General features: G+C 33.6%; 3 protein-coding genes across 7 annotated transcripts; 1 reads left to right on the top strand and 2 right to left on the bottom strand.

Moving 5' to 3' along the window:
- Positions 1-650: 650 nt before the first annotated feature.
- LOC122400066 (CUE domain-containing protein 1) lies at positions 651-2,712 on the top strand. Of its 5 annotated transcripts, none has more exons than XM_043401311.1 (6): positions 651-916; positions 1,028-1,107; positions 1,212-1,318; positions 1,453-1,825; positions 1,908-2,006; positions 2,090-2,712. In XM_043401311.1, the coding sequence occupies exons 3-6, from the start codon at positions 1,214-1,216 to the stop codon at positions 2,224-2,226; spliced, it is 714 nt and encodes a 237-aa protein (XP_043257246.1). In that variant the 5' UTR covers positions 651-916; positions 1,028-1,107; positions 1,212-1,213; the 3' UTR covers positions 2,227-2,712. The 5 variants fall into 5 exon arrangements, with proteins under 5 accessions (XP_043257246.1, XP_043257237.1, XP_043257219.1 ...); XM_043401302.1 differs by having other exon boundaries at positions 1,009-1,107; XM_043401284.1 differs by having other exon boundaries at positions 651-1,107.
- An 88-nt stretch (positions 2,713-2,800) lies between these two features.
- On the bottom strand, positions 2,801-7,032 carry LOC122398946 (WASH complex subunit 4). The gene has a single exon (XM_043399219.1). It carries the CDS (start codon positions 6,861-6,863, stop codon positions 3,606-3,608), a length of 3,258 nt encoding a protein of 1,085 aa, XP_043255154.1. The 5' UTR covers positions 6,864-7,032; the 3' UTR covers positions 2,801-3,605.
- Positions 7,033-15,006: 7,974 nt separating this feature from the next.
- LOC122400189 (protein asteroid-like) lies at positions 15,007-18,723 on the bottom strand. The gene is made up of 4 exons (XM_043401522.1): positions 18,687-18,723; positions 16,172-16,326; positions 15,620-16,102; positions 15,007-15,521 (listed from the first exon to the last, which is right to left on the bottom strand). Exons 1-4 carry the CDS (start codon positions 18,721-18,723, stop codon positions 15,327-15,329), a joined length of 870 nt encoding a protein of 289 aa, XP_043257457.1. The 3' UTR covers positions 15,007-15,326.
- Positions 18,724-20,541: the final 1,818 nt, after the last annotated feature.

The following is a 20,541-nucleotide window of genomic DNA, read 5'->3' as shown; positions in this document are numbered from 1 at the left end:
AAGAAACAATTCTAAATTCGCAGCCATTAGCTTGGTGTTACCCACGAAGAAGAACTTTTCATCGTGGGTAAGGGAACACCGATTATATCGGGTCTCACCACGAAGAGGTTGGTTGCTGCGAGCAGAGACCCGAAGAAGGATAGATGAAATCCAAGTTCTTAGAAACCAGATTACTAAACTAGAGTGATAGAAGTAAGCAAAGTTCCTTCGATCTTCTAGTTTAGCAATGCCAAATAATTATTTTGTTTAAAAGGATCGAATCGACTGCCCTTGATAACTGGATTTTTCGGGCACGCAGCCCGCTGGGAGCCCGCCGGGAGCCCGAAGGACCCGACTCGGAGAGAGTTGAATAATTCTAGCATGTAGCTTGGTTTGCAGTAGCTTTGCGAAATATGTACTTGCAAATAACATGAGTTTGATTTCAGTGCGTCTCTGTCTATCTGTTCTATGCATAATGAAACACTCGCAGCTTTGCTGCCTCTCGTTCAGCATAGCCTCGCACTCTAGTCACTGTGTAATCTGTAATGTAATAATACTGTAACTTTCTAGAATGAATGCAGGGAGCGCTGGTGTTAGCCGCGTGTGTTACTTATTTGGTTAGTGGCATGGCATGGCATGGTCGTCGCCGGCGGTCACCTAGTTCTTGCTCGGATCCGTTACGGCGTGGGTTTCGCTGCGCGCGTCGTACAGTACGTTGGTAACACGCAAGAGTATAGATTTATTACAATGCCGTTGCTCCATGTTCATCGTTAAAATGAAAAGATAAAATGACGAGTTTGTTTTCTATAATATAAATAAGAAAGGATCTGCCGAAGTTTGACAGTTGACAAGTCTTCCTTTACTGTTATGAAACGGTATTGTCGGATCTCGAATGCTACATTCAATAATATGCATGGACAATTTATGTAATTTAATGGTATATAATAATATTAATTAATTACGATGTATAATAATATAATCGATTAAGCGAGAAAGTATTGTAAAATGTAAATTATCATTCAAACTAAGTAATATAACGTGGATATAGTAATCGAAAACTGATATCGTTATGGACAACAATTTATCTACTCATGTTTTCGAAACATTTTAATTTCGTAATTTGTTAAGGTAAGACTATAATTGATAATCGTGTCGCGAAACCTACGACCGATTCTCAAAGATTATATAATAACAATTAACCATTTAGATTAGAAATTTTGTAATAATTTAAGAAATGGCTTCTGCTATGGAACAACAACAGCAAACCACCTTAGAATTTTATCAGGCTATGGCTGATTTTAAAAATATGTTTCCACAAATGGATGACGATGTGATCGAGGTAAACTTGTTTAATAAACGAACATAATATTTATAATAAATCTTTCATTGCGCTCTTTTAAATTTCATACTATAATAATTATAAAAATTAATGTAACACGCAGCTCGATATTATTTTATTTAATTGTCTTTTAGGCTGTATTAAGATCTAATCAAGGGGCCGTGGAAACAACGATCGATCAATTACTTGCTATGAGTACCGACAATGAAAATGAAAAAATCAGAAGCGAATTAGAACAAAATGAAAAATCACCAAGTACCTCTAAATCACCAAAAATAGATGCTGCCAAATCTTTAAGGATTATACATAAATGGCAACCTGCTTTACTAGGACCATTACCGGATACATTTCTTAAACTTTCCCAAGTTCCGAAAGAAAATGTTGATTCGTCGTATTTAACGGATTACTCTATGCTGGAAGATGAGAGCATCGCCATGTTTCTTCAGAACGAAGAATTCATGGCTGAATTACGTTGGAACGAAGATTTCTTATCAACCTTGGAAAGTGGTATGCAATGTAGTATTACGATCTTTGCAGTTTATAACCGCCGTGTAAATAACATTTAAAAATAATTACTACTTTTAATCAGATACAAAAATACCAGGAACGAATCTTGAAAAATGCAGTGGTCAGGTTGGTCACGACGATGAAGACCTTTTTAAAGAAAGGCTTAAAAATATGGGCAAAAGTATGGAAGTTTATTTATTCGCTATATACAGTTACTAATAATTATATGATTCTCTCATTGTTACTCTGAGCATGTTCTTGTAGTGTCTCGGCGTAAGTTTGCACAACTTACCAAAGTGTTTACACGTAGTAAAAAACGCGGTGGCCGGCAACTATTACCACCAACAGCTTCTTGCGATGACTTACTGGATCCTGAGGAGTCATCTAGATCTCAGTCTTAAAAATTTTAGCATCTTTCTTATTTTATCTAAGAAAGACAATTTCAGCGTGTATTATCCAAAAGCAACAAAGAAGCATATCTATATCGATACGATTAAATGAAAAATAACAAGGAAAATTTAGATTGGAATCGTTTTGCTTATAAAACCTGTGTAAACTAGAAATTAATTAGCAATTCACGTTTACGTTATACGCGGTAATTATGCACCGATACTTATTGGATTGCTTGGATATGATTTGACAGACTTCAAACTCGGAAAGATCAAAAAACGTAGAATATAAAAACAGTATCCTTCGATATTCTATAAAAGAAAATGGAAAGCTGCAAAATATTTCGTATTTTAATAACTTACTACAGATAAGTACACACTTAGATAGTAACAATAATTACTACAGTTATACTATTAAGATAAAAATCTGTGAAGCTTTGATAAAACAATTATTTTTTCTGTTACCACAAAATGGTGACGGTTATTTGAAATTTTATGCATGGCACACTATTTGTAAAATTGATCATTACAATGTTAATATTATTTTTTTAAATTTATCATTTTATTAAATAGAAGTTTTAAACAATTTACATTTATTTAAAATATACTGTTTATAGTCGACAGTAAATGTTGTTAATGTATAAGGCAAATAATATTTACAGATACTAAACAAACAGTAAAAAAAGTTAGTGCAGGTGTTAAAAATAAAAACGATGGTTTGTGATTTTGTATTTAATTTATAATAGGAAAGTTTTTCTCGTAGCATATAAAGTATCATGAAAGACTTTTGAATTCACTAATGTAGAAAAGACTTGATTTTCTATTACCGCGAGCAGTGATAATGATTTCGTGTGTATAAGTAAATTTTCTAAAACGCTTAGTTCTTTACAGCTATAATTGTAAATGTAATTAATTCTAGTCAATTCATCTAGCCATTACTTATTTAAAAGTAAATATATCAACCATTATAATCTTGTTCGTTTAGAAAATATTTATACAAATGAGCATAGTTAGTATTTGCAAATTGAAGAATGGTACCGTGCCACAGGCATAAAATAAATTTGAAAAATACTAAGCTGAAATATACAGATATAAAAAGAAACTACAGTCTTTAGAGACCCTTTGGTAAATTAAACCTTGTTTAACGTACTAATTTATATCTTTATTTTCTCGTTGTTATAATGTTACAAAAGGATTACGAAAATAAAATAAAATTTATAATAGAAAATGTTTTAAAGCTGGTTTTATTAGGTATATAATTGTATAATCGTATAATGTACAATTTAACGGTCTTTAAACAGCGATAATGAAAAATATCGAGGAAAATTAAGTATAAGATCGATAAGCAATTCAAATCTTATTGAATATGCATTATTTTTCGTTCTAAAGTATTATATATCAGACTGTTTAAAGAATACTCTGGCCCCAGACAAACTGTAATAGAGTAACTGAAATTCGGCACTTCTTTCTCTTAAGCGTTTCAATGTTAATGCTCTCGTTTGCTGCAATTTTTCATCACCATGATCATTTTTACTTTTTGCAGCTTGTTTTTCAGCATTTATATGTTGTTCGACCGTTTTGAACCAATGTAAACCATCGAGTTCTGACGATTGATCCAACAGAGCATTTATATACGCGATTCCCATCGCGAAACCATCGTCGGTAAAAGCCGCGCCTGTTTGATTTTTCTTTAACATCTTCTCTTTGTTCGATATCGAATTATCCACAAAACTTAACGTTAATGGCGGTACAATGGCATAAAATTGTTGCAAATGGTGCGATTCCGTATCTCGAAAGGCAGACGCAAATACATCGACGAGAAGTTTAAAATATTGTATGCCCTCTGTAAAATTTCGTACCAAATTGGTAATATCATCTTCTAAGCATCTTGCCGCAGCTTGAGTTATTATACTGTAATTTAAATTTTTGCACAATAATTCGAACGATACGGGCGAATCGATATTTGGCAAAAACGAAATAGCGTTCGAACTTGCGTGCAATCCACCGGATCTGATTAATCGCACGTATCCTAATGCGTTTCCAATTTGAGTTATCAACTGTCGAAATTGATCCAAATAGCTCAAATCGTCGGCCGTCATTCCCAATTTTCTAATGCCTTTTTGAAATTTTTCTGCTCTCTCGTACGTGTAAGGCGTTTCTCCGTTTTCTCTTTGAGCTTTAATAAATCTTATATCCCGCATTAATCTTGATTTTATATGTTCGTCGAAAAGAAATTGTGAAAACGTGTGCAACTTTACACGAAGAAATTGATATACAAAGTTAACTGTTGTACTCATAATGCCGGTTCCATGTGTTCTAATAGAATTCGCTATATGCCTAATTCCAATGGTATTTAAATGTTTATTATTACTAATATGTTCAATGAAAGTTTGTGTGTTTAGATTGTACAAATATTTCGAAACAAATACATGAATGTTTCTCATAATTTCTAAGGCATCCAGACCTTGTTCCAAGGTTTGAGTGGGTAAATAATTTTGTACGGTATCAAGATTCAGTTTATAATGAGCAAGGGCGTGCATCATTCCATAGGTCCTCCAATCGTGCAGCTTCACCGTAGTAAGATTATAAAACATGTCATCAAGATAATGTTCTATAAATCTCTTGGCAAATATCATACTATTAGCCAGAGGTAACGGTAACGATTGTACTACTCTGCCACCATCTTTTACTCCAAAATTAAATGGATTGGTAGAATCCAATTTTAAATGTGCATGGACATGAAGTCTCAAGTCTATTTCGATCTCGTTGCAAACGGGTTCTAATATGTTTTTAATTAACATTTCTTTTAATTGCACGATTCTTTTCTCCTTTAAATCTAATCCTTCCTGTTCGCTAATGGTACTGTTAAATGCACCAAACAGATGTACAATATGATTTATATTTAAATTACTATCGGTTACAAAAGAGAAGTAAGCTGGAATAATGTTTTGATGATGTAGCAATATGGAATAATCGCAAATTTCGGAAATAACATCATGCAGTTCGGCAATGGTATCATAGTTGTCTAATAAAAATCTTAATTTCACCGTTTCCTCTTCTTTAAATATATCCGTTAATTGAGTAGCACACGCTAATGCACATCTAATTATTAATCTTCTATCCGCGCTCGCCGGACCATTTAATATCTTTATGCTTAAACCTATTAACGACAATGTGTCCAATCTTTCTTTGCTATAGCCTTTATCTTTTTGTATCAAACTTTTCCGTGCATTCTCTAACACGATCGAAATATTGTAACTCAGATATTGTAACACTTGACTTTGCGATTGCACTATAAGTGGCCCCAATATATAAAATGTATTTTCTAAAGACTTTTCTACTTCTATTAATCTACAGATCAAATGAACTGTGTTACGATTCATTGGTTTAATAAGCGTCGCGTGCATATTCATTATAAAAGATATAGTCTCTTTAATTTGGGATAACAAATTAACTAAATCTACAAGTAAAAATTGTTTCTGCTCAATGTCTGAAACTTGAAGATGAGTTTTCATAATATTTGGCATTTCTATGCACCATGAGACAGCCTTATGAATTAAATTATTGACGGTCTGAGACAATTTTTGAGTCCTTAAGCTTAATAGTTTTTCTCCCGCTTGGGGACTAACTGTATAATTGCTGGCTTCCTTTGGTAGAAAATCGCTCAAAAATTTGCCGGGTAACCATATAACATTTCCGATCAAAGTTACGGCATAAAACTTTTTGTTATTTTCCATTACTCTTTTAATTAATTTTTTATCACAAGTACCAAATGATTTTGTCAACACAACAACACCGATATTTACTCTGATCCAATTTTTATTCGATGCTGCATTTGCGTTAGACTTATTCTCTACATCCGACATTATATTTTTGAGATAATTAGTAATTTGCTCGTTCATCATACTACTTTTATTTATGTCCATTACACGTTCGATAGTTCTAGAAAATATCACCTTCTTTAATAAATGTTCTTGTAGTACCTTTAACAATTTATCAAACGTATGGAGTTTGGATTCTACTATACCAAACTGCGACGGATTATGCATAATAGAATGCACATGAATTCTGTACTGTTTCCATTGTTCCAACAACGACGGTTGAGATTCAATAATTTCATCCAATGTCAGAACAATTACGAATAAATCAATGAAATGTTCTATCAGTACAGGTAAATAAACTTCGTTAGGATTACCTGCTAGACTGGATAATTGTTCTGTTGTTAAATGAGCAACAGTCCATACTCTGTTCACAAAAACAAACAGATCTTGCAAATCGGATAGAAGAGACGTGATATTATTCTGATTATTTTCAACGTCCCTTTCTCCATGCGTAAACAATTTTTTGTAGAAAGTTTTAGCTTCTATTTCGAGAAGTCTAATTTCTCTGCATGTACCAGCAACAGTGGCAAGTAATTTTAATAAAAATTTATTTTCCATTTCTATCAAAAATATAAGACTGACATCTTCAACGGGTTTATATATTAGCCGAAGAGGACCTTCCATAAAATATTCTAACGTAGAATCTTTTCTCCAAGTTTTTTCTGATAACTGTTCAAAAAACTGTCCATATTTTCGCAAATGTATCGAACCTACCGCTTTGTATATAGTCTCGTCTTTTTTTGCGTTCCATGCTGAAGATTCTATCATTGCGATATCGGTTTATTATTTTTATTAGATACTGATCAAACTCTACTCCGTGTTAAAACATAGACTCATAGAGATAAATTGAACGCATCGTGGACAGACGACGTATTATATTTATTACAGCACCGACTTTTCAACAATCGCACATTTCACTTTCGCACCATTTCTTACACACTAATGCACAAGTCTGTTCATGTGAGTTCGGGCAGCTTCGAGAAATCGAGAAAGAAACCTTCATATTCATATTCTTCTTTATCGTTTACTCGAAACTCTGCGAATCACTTTGAAGCAAAAGTTCAGATCGAGTAACTGTTACGAAGAACTTAAAAGTCAAACTATGTATGAATGTATATCGGTTCAATTTAAGGTTCTTGCATCAGCTCCATTTATTCTCCATAGATTCTGTACACATAAAGAAGAGTTGTTTTTTTAGGTTTCATATTTTGACTTTGAAAAAGTTTCGCACAATATTCCTCAATTTTCTTTAGTCTCATTCGCTTATCTCCTCATCGACTCACTAGACTACTGTTAACATTTTAGTAGTTCGAATTCCAATTTACAAATGGTGCCATATATTTTCGAAATTTTTAATATAACGATTACTGCAAAAGAATTACTGCTTCGAATGATTGTTTCCAATTAATTAATTTGAAACAAAATCTGTAGAAAAATGGTTAAAGAATGTTATCAGGTACTCGTTAAGAAATTAATCAGATATGAGTAATATATTAGAGTGGTTGCAATTATGTATAACGTTACAAAGAATTAATGGAAAGGTAACGAATCAAAATAAAAAGCACGTATAATATTCTGATTTTGATTCGTTATTAATATATGTAGAGTCCACAGACCGGTCATGCCCCCTTTCGCGATTCTCCGAAGCTGCCCGAAGTAATTTCGGACCGCTTCGTGGAAGTCGAGAGAGAAAGGCTCACATTTGCCTTCTCGCTCCCACACAACTGAAATCCGATCTCCCGTCAACGGCATACGATTTGGATTCTCGACTGCCCAGGCATTTTTACTTTCCGACCTATGTACTTAGGCGCACATAAGCAAAGTACCCATAATGAAAAAAAAATTTTGTAAAATTTATTTTACGGAAATACACGTTTTAAGACCTCCTGATCATATTTTAATTATTGAAAAAAAAGAAATTTTTTTTTATTCCCATGTATGAGCACACATACATATGTATATTATTAATACGATTTTTGAAAATAAATAAAGTAAAACTTATCTGATTGAAATTTTTTGTAGAAGTTGAGCTGATGAATACCTAGAAAAAAGTATTAGACAACATTTAATATTGATTTCGATTAAAAATCAAATTTATATTGTTTTAAATTCGCAGCCATTAGCTCGGTGTTACCCATAATGAAGAAGTTGTTCTTCAAAGGTAACACCGATTACCAGGTCTCACCACGAGGAGGTTGCTGCGAGTGGAGACCCAAAGTGAGATCGATGGAACAAAGTTCGATCGACCTTCCTTTTTACACACTAGATTACGCAAAAAAAAAGATGCCAAGTAATTACTGTTCTAAAACAAAGGAGGAAGGTAAATTGTGGGAGACGCGACACGACGAAACGCGACACAATACTGCACAGTGCAGTAGGAACATGAGGTGCGACACGTACCGAATAGCGGGTCAAAAGGGGCAGCTCGTTACCTCTTAGCAAGTCCAATTGAAGGGGAGGAGAATCGACGCACCAGACACGGGTTCCCCATTTCTCCAACGCGTCCTGCTGGGAGCCCGTGGGACCCAACCCGGGACGTCTTACACAGGAGAGAGATCCTGAGTCGGGGCTACCGCAGACAGGAACAGGTCCCCTCTACGGCCGATGACTCTTTCCCTAGAATTGTCTCACCAGAGGACGGCAACCGACCCTTCGAACCATCTAAACGGCCGATCACTTGCTTTCTACATTAAAGCAGCGGTGACCGGAGAAACGAGACTGGAAAAGAAGCTATTAATGAATTCATTACTTGGCAATCTACGCAGTAAATAAAATAATATACAATGTAAATTGAAAATTAACGTCGTAGGTGGAATTAATGAGATTAAGGAATTGAAATGAACATAGGAATGAATAAGAAAGGAAAAAGAAATATTCGACGTTAATTTTTACACTCGCGCCGCGCCTTAAATTTAATGCCCTTACGTGCAGATGAATCCGAAGTCCTCTATCTAAAAATTGACCTGAATAAAAACTAAAATAAAAATTAGTAGTTAAACAAACAAATTAATTAATAATAAATATAAGGACAAAGAAACAAATATACAATCAAGAAGAGAATCATTTGGAAAATAACAACCCCACGATGTTGAAAATGAGGAAAATGAGGAAAATGAGGAAAAATAACAACCCAACGATGAAGAAACCAAGAACAGAATAATTTAAAAAATATCGACCCAACGATGTAAAAAAACGATGTAAAAAAGCTGAAATAAAAATAATTGATTCATTAACGAGACGAACAACCCAAATAGAGTACATCACCTATATATATATATAAACAAAAAAGACAATGTTGGGATTAGTTGTATTAATATAATTACATGTATACCAAACGGTGATCCTTCCTGGTCAGCATCGCAGAATCAGAGAATCTGAAACAGAAAATACGCGTGACAGTACCCCTGGCGGTTACAGGAGTACTGAAAAGAGTCGAACAGCTGTGCCCGTTTTTATGCAGTCGGACAAAAGTAATCCCTAGCCAATCAGCAGCCAGACCGCTGGGGGCGACACTCCGATAGGGCGGCACTTGCTTCACCTAAGTTGATAAGAGACCCCCCTGTGGCCCTCGCGCGGGAGTTATCACCCAACCACCAAGCAAGACGGACCGTATCGAGATGAAAAATTTAATCGAAGATTTACATTCGATCAAAATCGAAGATGGCGGCCAAGAAGATGTTTCACGAGCAGCGGCCAAGGGACAAAACCGGTCTTTTTAAAGACCAAGAAAATCTCATTTGTGGGAACAACTTATGCAATGAACTGAACAACTTTTATATTTAACAACTCAGAGACACTTTACATCTCTGTTTTGTAACAACTTTTATATTTAACAATTCAGAGACACTTTACATCACTGTTTTGTAACAACTTTTATATTTAACAACTCAGAGACACTTTACATCTCTGTTTTGTAACAACTTTTATATTTAACAACTCAGAGACACTTTACATCTCTGTTTTGTAACAACTTTTATATTTAACAACTCAGAGACACTTTACATCTCTGTTTTGTAATAACTTTTATATTTAACAATTCAGAGACACTTTACATCTCTGTTTTGTAACAACTTTTATATTTAACAATTCAGAGACACTTTACATCACTGTTTTGTAACAACTTTTATATTTAACAACTCAGACACACTTTACATCTCTGTTATGGAACAACTTATGTAATAAAACTGAACATGGTATATTTGCCTATACATATAGGAAGGAAATTCGTCGTTAGTATTGTCGCCCGTCAATGCACTTAATTATGCAAGATCAGTATACTATCTAATTTTATTTTTTATTATACCGGTTTGTAATATCGTAAAGATCAATGCAAAAACATTATGCACAGCTCTTGTATTTCTTTGATTTATCCAAGTAGTGAAAGTATAATATTTAACAAACTTTTGATTCAAATAACATAACGAATGACACAAAATTTGAGTACCTGTTGCATACAACCTATGTATAAATGCATAACTAATATTGATATACGCATAACGAACTTAGTTTGTGATATGAAACATTAAGAAAAGTGTAAATTAATAAATAGGTTTCAAAATGGGTATTCCGGGTTTAACAACTTTTATAAACAATCGTTCAGATCGTTATTTGGAATATTTCGAGCTACGTGATACGTATTTAGTTATTTAGCTGTCAAATATATAATTCGTACAAGTGCAATTGTGTTTTTGTCGGTGATTACGATAAATTACGCTCAACAAGTATCGGATTTTTTTGACGATTTGATAAAGTGCAATGCACTACCATTAGTTTTGATCGATTGTGGTTGCGAGGATAAGAAACTGCAAACAGTTATATCTAGAACTAGAGAAAAGGTTCGTACAGCATCATCTTATTCTCCGATCTGTCAACAGAAAATGAAATTTTTTCCTTTACATATTTAGGAAGTTTTCAAAGATGTTACGAGAAAGAAGAATATTCGTCATGTGCAATGCTTATTCGAAGCTGATAATGCTATAGCTACTGTAGCAAGGATATTGAATTGTCCTGTATCGAGTTATGATTCAGATTTTTATGTGTTTGGGACAATTACACGGTGAAAAGTTCAACTGGAAATGGTTACACGAAACGTTGTAAAATTTATAAAGTTGAACACTTATTAAATTCTTATAGAGGTCTAAGTCAATCTACACTGCCATTAGCTGCAATATTACTAGGCAATGATTATGTAAAACGTGGTACATTTAGAAACTTCTTTCGTTATTTAAAGTTACGACAAATAACAAGAAAAAGGTATAGTAATCGACAGTATTGTATAGAAGCAACTTTACAATGGTTGAGCGGATTTTACACCTTGGACAGAGCAGTCATTGGAATACTATGTAAATCACCTAAAACCGTAAGACAAAAAATATTAAGCATAATAGAAATCAATATAAATGGCTATACAAATGCATCTACAGAAATACTTGCTTACTTCCATTGGGGTTTTTACAGGAATATGCAGCTCGTGCCACAACACATTCCATAAACAGAATTTTTAAATTTGATGGAGATGTTAATAGTCTAATGTACATGGAAGAAACTGATAAAAATGGAGATTTTGAATCAACCGAAGAAGAAGAAAAAGAGGAAGAAAACGAAGTTGAAATATTAGACATGCTTAAAGGGGTCAGAATCTACTACCAATAATGCACTACTAGCTAATGTACCTAATTTGTTTGTAGATGAATTTCTTATGGGCAATTATCCTGCATATATTATGGACTTGTTGGTTCGACGTTTATATATTTGTTCTGTACAAACAGAGGATTATTCCTATCCATTGAGCAATGTAACAAGTTTAAAAATTATTAGAGTTATATATGCATTTCTGTAATCAGGAATGAATAGAAGGAGAGGTTTCATGAAATACATGGTGAGAGACTGTAATAAAAAGCTTAAATGTTACAAACGAGAAGGCACTGACACTAAATTTTCTTCCCCATTACTGTCCCTATCTAATCTTAGAGAAGTACCATTAACGAGTCCAGGATTAAAAAATAATGTACAAACATGCATCATTGATTTTTCATTACCATTTGAATTTAAATTCAAGTTATATAGACACATATATATAAGCAAAGCCCATAATGAATGAAAAATTGACACGTAAATACACGTTTCAAGACCCCCTGATCATGTTTGACATAAAACAATACTTTGGAAATAAATCGTTTGAATATAGTTTATCAAGTAAGACTTTCGAAATTATTTTCAAACAATTTATTTTCTAATTGTTCTACTATTTGAAATAATAATTTTTTGATCTTACAGCAAAGAACGTTTACTTAATATCAATTCAATAAATTCAATTTGTATTTGTTCAGTTTTATTACATAAGTTGTTCGAAAACAGAGATGTAAAAAGTCTCTGAGTTGTTAAATATAAAAGTTGTTCCAAAACAGAGATGTAAAAAGTCTCCGAGTTGTTAAATATAAAAGTTGTTCAGTTTAGTGGTTCCCACAAATGAGATTTTCTTGGTCTTTAAAAAGACCGGTTTGTCCTTTGGCCGCTGCTCGTGAACCATCATCTTTGGCCATCTTCGATTTTGATTTTGATTGAATGGAAATCTTCAATTAAATTCTTCATCTCGATACGGTCCGTCTTGCTTGGTGGTTGGGAGATAACTCGCCGATGAACGCCTCAGGGGGCTCTTATATCCTAGGAGCACGGACCCTCACGAGAGACCGAGCGACATCTGTGCAATTTTGATACACGAATTGTTAACGAATTGTCCCCCAACATAAAATTAAAGAATCATTATTTCGATAATAATATACTTATAGGTATATATAAAGCATTTCTACATATTCTCCGTCGAAACACGCGTTGTTTGTAACTTGAAACATTAAGATCCTTCAATCCGTTCAGAAGTTATAATGTTTTAACCATACGCATGAAATTTCGAGCGAACATTTCTGAATCTTTAAAACATTATAACTTTTGAACGGATTGAAGGATCTTAATGTTTCAAGTTGCAAACAACGCGTGTTTCGACGGAGAATATGTAGAAATGCTTTATATATACCTATAAGTATATCATTATCGAAATAATGATTCTTTAATTTTATGTTGGGGGACAATTCGTTAACAATTCGTGTATCAAAATTGCACAGATGTCGCTCGGTCTCTCGTGAGGGTCCGTGCTCCTAGGATATAAGAGCCCCCTGCGGCGTTCATCGGGGAGTTATCTCCCAACCACCAAGCAAGACGGACCGTGTCGAGATGAAGAATTTAATTGTAGATTTCCATTCACTCAAAATCGAAGATTGCCAAAGATGATGGTTCACGAGCAGCGGCCAAAGGACAAACCGGTCTTTTTAAAGACCAAGAAAATCTCATTTGTGGGAACCACTAAACTGAAGAACTTTTATATTTAACAACTCAGAGACTTTTTACATCTCTGTTTTGGAACAACTTGTGTAATAAAACTGAACATGGTATATTTGCCTATATAGGCGAAAAATATACAAATACAAATTGAATTTATTGAATTGATATTAAGTAAACATTCTTTGCTGTAAGATCAAAAAATTATTATTTGAAATAGTAGAACAATTAGAAAATAAATCGTTTGAAAATAATTTCGAAAGTCTTACTTGATAAACTATATTCAAACGATTTATTTCCAAAGTATTGTTTTATGTCAAACATGATCAGGGGGTCTTGAAACGTGTATTTACGTGTCAATTTTTCATTCATTATGGGCTTTGGTTATATATTTGTGTCTATATAACTTGAATTTAAATTCAAATGGTAATGAAAAATCAATGACGCATGTTTGTACATTATTTTTTAATCCTGGACTGAATAACCACAACGTGTTTAAATGATTGAATAATTTGCCGTCTGTGCACTCAGCTTTTACTAAAGGTTAGAAATGATAAATATATGCAGCATGAGAATGTACTCGTTTCTTATTGAATTTACAAATTATTGTAATGAATAATGACAATAATTTTCGATAATAAGTAGTAATGATGCATAGAAAAAGGAAAAATGACGATTAAATTTATATAAATTAGGTTCTATACATTGTGTTCATGGTTTTTACGCCGAGAATAGTCTGGCTATTAGATTCGAAAGTACATATCTTCGTCTGCACTAAAATATTCTGTATCATTATCGTCTGTATTTCGGTCGGACTTTGCTTTTTTCTTTGGACTTTGGTCTTTGTTTCTTACGGAGATTGATTTCATTTTGAAGATATGATGCAAACAAAGGCGTTACTGTCGATAAAAGTGTAAAAAACACCCTCCATAGGCTTGGAGAATTTTCGAGGATTGTATTTATATAACCTTCCATGTCGTACTGTGTTTTAAAATTATTAGCTATATTGTACAATAGAGTACCATTGAATAAATTGGCCGTTTCAATCTGTGGATAAGGGTAGCCTAATAATGCATTCAAATTCATACTGTGTCTCAAACAATTTTCAAACACCGCAAATGCATGAACAATAGATCTATTAAATTTTTTTGGATTTGTATACAATTTTCGATTCATCTCGAAATGGGAAATAAGAAATGGTGCTGCCATTAAACAATCATCAGGATCAACATTTTTACAAGCTTCATAAAGTGTACCAACATGTATTGAATAATGTGGTTTACACGCACTCGTTTTTCTTATCTGCTTTATATTTTGAATTTTTGTACCATATTTCTTTTGAAAATTATGTATAATTCTATGTTTCCCAATTATTGTATCGATTATAATTGAATAATAAACAGACAAATATAGAATACACCAAACATTTATCTGATTTGTATAACTGATCCTGTTTTATCCAATACCGAGCACATGCAATATGCAACATCCATTCTGGTGGTAGTCCGTATATGTATACATTCTATGTTTCTAATCTCTAATGTATCATTTAAAATTTCTCTTCGAATCCTTAATGGTACTTCTCTAAGATTAGATAGGGACAGTAATGGGGAAGAAAATTTAGTGTCAGTGCCTTCTAGTTCGTAACATTTCAGCTTTTTATTACAGTCTCTCATCATGTATTTCATGAAACCTCTCCTTCTATTCATTCCTGATTACAGAAATGCATATATAACTCTAATAATTTTTAAACTTATTACATTGCTCAATGGATAGGAATAATCCTCTATTTGTACAAGACAAATATATAAACGTCGAACCAACAAGTCCATAAAATATGCAGGATAATTGCCCATAAGATATTCATCTACAAACAAATTAGGTACATCAGCTAGTGCATTATTGGTAGCAGATTCTGACCCCTTTAAGCATGTCTAATATTTCAACTTCGTTTTCTTCCTCTTCTTCTTTTTCTTCGGGTGATTCAAAGTCTCCATTTTTATCAGTTTCTTCCATGTACATTAGACTATTAACATCTCCATCAAATTTAAAAATTCTGTTTATGGAATGTGTTGTGGCACGAGCTGCATATTCCTGTGAAAACCCCAATGGAAGTAAGCAAGTATTTCTGTAGATGCATTTGTATAGCCATTTATATTGATTTCTATTATGCTTAATATTTTTTGTCTTACGGTTTTAGGTGATTTACATAGTATTCCAATGACTGCTCTGTCCAAGGTGTAAAATCCGCTCAACCATTGTAAAGTTGCTTCTATACAATACTGTCGATTACTATACCTTTTTCTTGTTATTCGTCGTAACTTTAAATAACGAAAGAAGTTTCTAAATGTACCACGTTTTACATAATCATTGCCTAGTAATATTGCAGCTAATGGCAGTGTAGATTGACTTAGACCTCTATAAGAATTTAATAAGTGTTCAACTTTATAAATTTTACAACGTTTCGTGTAACCATTTCCAGTTGAACTTTTCACCGTGTAATTGTCCAATGTATCAAATGGTATGTACAATGTCCCAAACACATAAAAATCTGAATCATAACTCGATACAGGACAATTCAATATCCTTGCTACAGTAGCTATAGCATTATCAGCTTCGAATAAGCATTGCACATGACGAATATTCTTCTTTCTCGTAACATCTTTGAAAACTTCCTAAATATGTAAAGGAAAAAATTTCATTTTCTGTTGACAGATCGGAGAATAAGATGATGCTGTACGAACCTTTTCTCTAGTTCTAGATATAACTGTTTGCAGTTTCTTATCCTCGCAACCACAATCGATCAAAACTAATGGTAGTGCATTGCACTTTATCAAATCGTCAAAAAAATCCGATACTTGTTGAGCGTAATTTATCGTAATCACCGACAAAAACACAATTGCACTTGTACGAATTATATATTTGACAGCTAAATAACTAAATACGTATCACGTAGCTCGAAATATTCCAAATAACGATCTGAACGATTGTTTATAAAAGTTGTTAAACCCGGAATACCCATTTTGAAACCTATTTATTAATTTACACTTTTCTTAATGTTTCATATCACAAACTAAGTTCGTTATGCGTATATCAATATTAGTTATGCATTTATACATAGGTTGTATGCAACAGGTACTCAAATTTTGTGTCATTCGTTATGTTATTTGAATCAAAAGTTTGTTAAATATTATACTTTCACTACTTGGATAAATCAAAGAAATACAAGAGCTGTGCATAATGTTTTTGCATTGATCTTTACGATATTACAAACCGGTATAATAAAAAATAAAATTAGATAGTATACTGATCTTGCATAATTAAGTGCATTGACGGGCGACAATACTAACGACGAATTTCCTTCCTATATGTATAGGCAAATATACCATGTTCAGTTTTATTACATAAGTTGTTCCATAACAGAGATGTAAAGTGTGTCTGAGTTGTTAAATATAAAAGTTGTTACAAAACAGTGATGTAAAGTGTCTCTGAATTGTTAAATATAAAAGTTGTTACAAAACAGAGATGTAAAGTGTCTCTGAATTGTTAAATATAAAAGTTATTACAAAACAGAGATGTAAAGTGTCTCTGAGTTGTTAAATATAAAAGTTGTTACAAAACAGAGATGTAAAGTGTCTCTGAGTTGTTAAATATAAAAGTTGTTACAAAACAGAGATGTAAAGTGTCTCTGAGTTGTTAAATATAAAAGTTGTTACAAAACAGTGATGTAAAGTGTCTCTGAATTGTTAAATATAAAAGTTGTTACAAAACAGAGATGTAAAGTGTCTCTGAGTTGTTAAATATAAAAGTTGTTCAGTTCATTGCATAAGTTGTTCCCACAAATGAGATTTTCTTGGTCTTTAAAAAGACCGGTTTTGTCCCTTGGCCGCTGCTCGTGAAACATCTTCTTGGCCGCCATCTTCGATTTTGATCGAATGTAAATTTTCGATTAAATTCTTCATCTCGATACGGTCCGTCTTGCTTGGTGGTTGGGAGATAACTCCCGCGCGAGGGCCACAGGGGGGTCTCTTATCAACTTAGGTGAAGCAAGTGCCGCCCTATCGGAGTGTCGCCCCCAGCGGTCTGGCTGCTGATTGGCTAGGGATTACTTTTGTCCGACTGCATAAAAACGGGCACAGCTGATCGACTCTTTTCAGTACTCCTGTAACCGCCAGGGGTACTTTCACGCGTATTTTCTGTTTCAGATTCTCTGATTCTGCGATGCTGACCAGGAAGGATCACCGTTTGGTATACATGTAATTATATTAATACAACTAATCCCAACATTGTCTTTTTTGTTTATATATATATATAGGTGATGTACTCTATTTGGGTTGTTCGTCTCGTTAATGAATCAATTATTTTTATTTCAGCTTTTTTACATCGTTTTTTTACATCGTTGGGTCGATATTTTTTAAATTATTCTGTTCTTGGTTTCTTCATCGTTGGGTTGTTATTTTTCCTCATTTTCCTCATTTTCCTCATTTTCAACATCGTGGGGTTGTTATTTTCCAAATGATTCTCTTCTTGATTGTATATTTGTTTCTTTGTCCTTATATTTATTATTAATTAATTTGTTTGTTTAACTACTAATTTTTATTTTAGTTTTTATTCAGATAAATTTTTAGAGGGAGGACTTCGGATTCATCTGCACGTAAGGGCATTAAATTTAAGGCGCGGCGCGAGTGTAAAAATTAACGTCGAATATTTCTTTTTCCTTTCTTATTCATTCCTATGTTCATTTCAATTCCTTAATCTCATTAATTCCACCTACGACGTTAATTTTCAATTTACATTGTATATTATTTTATTTACTGCGTAGATTGCCAAGTAATGAATTCATTAATAGCTTCTTTTCCAGTCTCGTTTCTCCGGTCACCGCTGCTTTAATGTAGAAAGCAAGTGATCGGCCGTTTAGATGGTTCGAAGGGTCGGTTGCCGTCCTCTGGTGAGACAATTCTAGGGAAAGAGTCATCGGCCGTAGAGGGGACCTGTTCCTGTCTGCGGTAGCCCCGACTCAGGATCTCTCTCCTGTGTAAGACGTCCCGGGTTGGGTCCTACGGGCTCCCAGCAGGACGCGTTGGAGAAATGGGGAACCCGTGTCTGGTGCGTCGATTCTCCTCCCCTTCAATTGGACTTGCTAAGAGGTAACGAGCTGCCCCTTTTGACCCGCTATTCGGTACGTGTCGCACCTCATGTTCCTACTGCACTGTGCAGTATTGTGTCGCGTTTCGTCGTGTCGCGTCTCCCACAATTTACCTTCCTCCTTTGTTTTAGAACAGTAATTACTTGGCATCTTTTTTTTTGCGTAATCTAGTGTGTAAAAAGGAAGGTCGATCGAACTTTGTTCCATCGATCTCACTTTGGGTCTCCACTCGCAGCAACCTCCTCGTGGTGAGACCTGGTAATCGGTGTTACCTTTGAAGAACAACTTCTTCATTATGGGTAACACCGAGCTAATGGCTGCGAATTTAAAACAATATAAATTTGATTTTTAATCGAAATCAATATTAAATGTTGTCTAATACTTTTTTCTAGGTATTCATCAGCTCAACTTCTACAAAAAATTTCAATCAGATAAGTTTTACTTTATTTATTTTCAAAAATCGTATTAATAATATACATATGTATGTGTGCTCATACATGGGAATAAAAAAAAATTTCTTTTTTTTCAATAATTAAAATATGATCAGGAGGTCTTAAAACGTGTATTTCCGTAAAATAAATTTTACAAAATTTTTTTTTCATTATGGGTACTTTGCTTATGTGCGCCTAAGTACATAGGTCGGAAAGTAAAAATGCCTGGGCAGTCGAGAATCCAAATCGTATGCCGTTGACGGGAGATCGGATTTCAGTTGTGTGGGAGCGAGAAGGCAAATGTGAGCCTTTCTCTCTCGACTTCCACGAAGCGGTCCGAAATTACTTCGGGCAGCTTCGGAGAATCGAGAAAGAGGGCATGCGTCAGGTTGCCTTTGTCGTCTTTCCGAAACTCCACGAGCTCACGTACGCGTATCTGGCATGCGAGAGTGTGCACCCGACGGTGCTTTTCTGGCATCACTGGTGCTCATCATAACCACGCAGTTTTTTTCCCGCGTAAAAATACCCAATAAGAGAATAGTTCGTACATAACTATTTTTTTAATGTTATTAAATAAATAGTTTTATCGGGTTAAACTTGACTAATCCTTATGTAAACTACTAGAATTTTATCGTGGAGAAATACTGTTCATTTCTACATTATATCCGTGAATACATCATTTTAATGGATGTCGGGTTAGTGATTTTCTCTTCAAGAACCCAAATTAATATTTTCCGGTGTGTATTGACGTTAAAAACTGCAGCATAAATCCTGCCAATGTAAGTAAATATACTCGTTGACAGCGGAGAATGTTTCCGCAGGCATTTCAAGAATTATTTAATATTCAGAGAAATAAAAATAAAGAATTTTTTGTAATTTTGCAATTAGTGCGAAGAGACACACAAAAAGATGCTATTTTTTATATACTACAATATCCTGGGTGCAAGGAAATTCTGTAGAATGTGAACATGAACATAAATTATCTGTAATCTTATTAATTCTTATGCATTGATGCATCTAAAAGATGCAACTACATCCTTCTTTTGAATAGAACTCTATAATTTTTGATCGTATCGTTTCAATGCAGCCTTTTAATCTGTATAAAATGTGTTAAGATACGTATGCTCTGATAGTTCAAGAGTTATTTAATAATCATGATTAATAGTATAATTTTACCATTAATCGTAATCTTTGATCATTAATTATTCAGTTTTGCTAAACTTTGGTTAAGAACAGGTGAAAGACTTCCATGTTTCCATGTTATTTTACAACAGATATATGGAGACAGATAGAGGAAGATAAATTTTAGTCAGGGAATAAATATATGTATATACGTTGATAACAAAATTTAATTTAAATATTATATAACTTTTCCTTTTTGTCCATTATTTTGCTAAAGATGTAACATTCATTTGGAGTATTGTTATTATTTGTAAATATAATATTAGTGTTTACATTTATAAATAATTCTAAAATCGTATACAGTACATGTATTTTTAACATAAATAGTTTGTTCATTTTAAAATAGATACAAGTG

This window comes from Colletes gigas, unplaced genomic scaffold (genome assembly GCF_013123115.1).
Source record: "Colletes gigas isolate AHSC1104 unplaced genomic scaffold, ASM1312311v1 Colletes_gigas_Sc00002, whole genome shotgun sequence".
Lineage (NCBI taxonomy): Eukaryota > Metazoa > Arthropoda > Insecta > Hymenoptera > Colletidae > Colletes > Colletes gigas.
Note: the sequence above shows the minus strand (reverse complement) of the source record. Positions and strands in the feature narration are given on the sequence as shown.

Excerpts from the sequence above, each read along its gene's own strand:
- LOC122400066 (XM_043401311.1), top strand. The coding sequence starts at position 1,214 with ATGGCTTCTGCTATGGAACAACAACAGCAAACCACCTTAGAATTTTAT. Across the intron at positions 1,319-1,452 it reads TGGATGACGATGTGATCGAG|GCTGTATTAAGATCTAATCA; the intron begins GTAAACTTGTTT and ends ATTGTCTTTTAG. Across the intron at positions 1,826-1,907 it reads CTTATCAACCTTGGAAAGTG|ATACAAAAATACCAGGAACG; the intron begins GTATGCAATGTA and ends ACTTTTAATCAG.
- LOC122398946 (XM_043399219.1), bottom strand. The coding sequence starts at position 6,863 with ATGATAGAATCTTCAGCATGGAACGCAAAAAAAGACGAGACTATATAC.
- LOC122400189 (XM_043401522.1), bottom strand. The coding sequence starts at position 18,723 with ATGCCAAGTAATTACTGTTCTAAAACAAAGGAGGAAG. Across the intron at positions 16,103-16,171 it reads TATCTAGAACTAGAGAAAAG|GAAGTTTTCAAAGATGTTAC; the intron begins GTTCGTACAGCA and ends TTACATATTTAG. Across the intron at positions 15,522-15,619 it reads TATGTAAATCACCTAAAACC|GAATATGCAGCTCGTGCCAC; the intron begins GTAAGACAAAAA and ends GGGTTTTCACAG.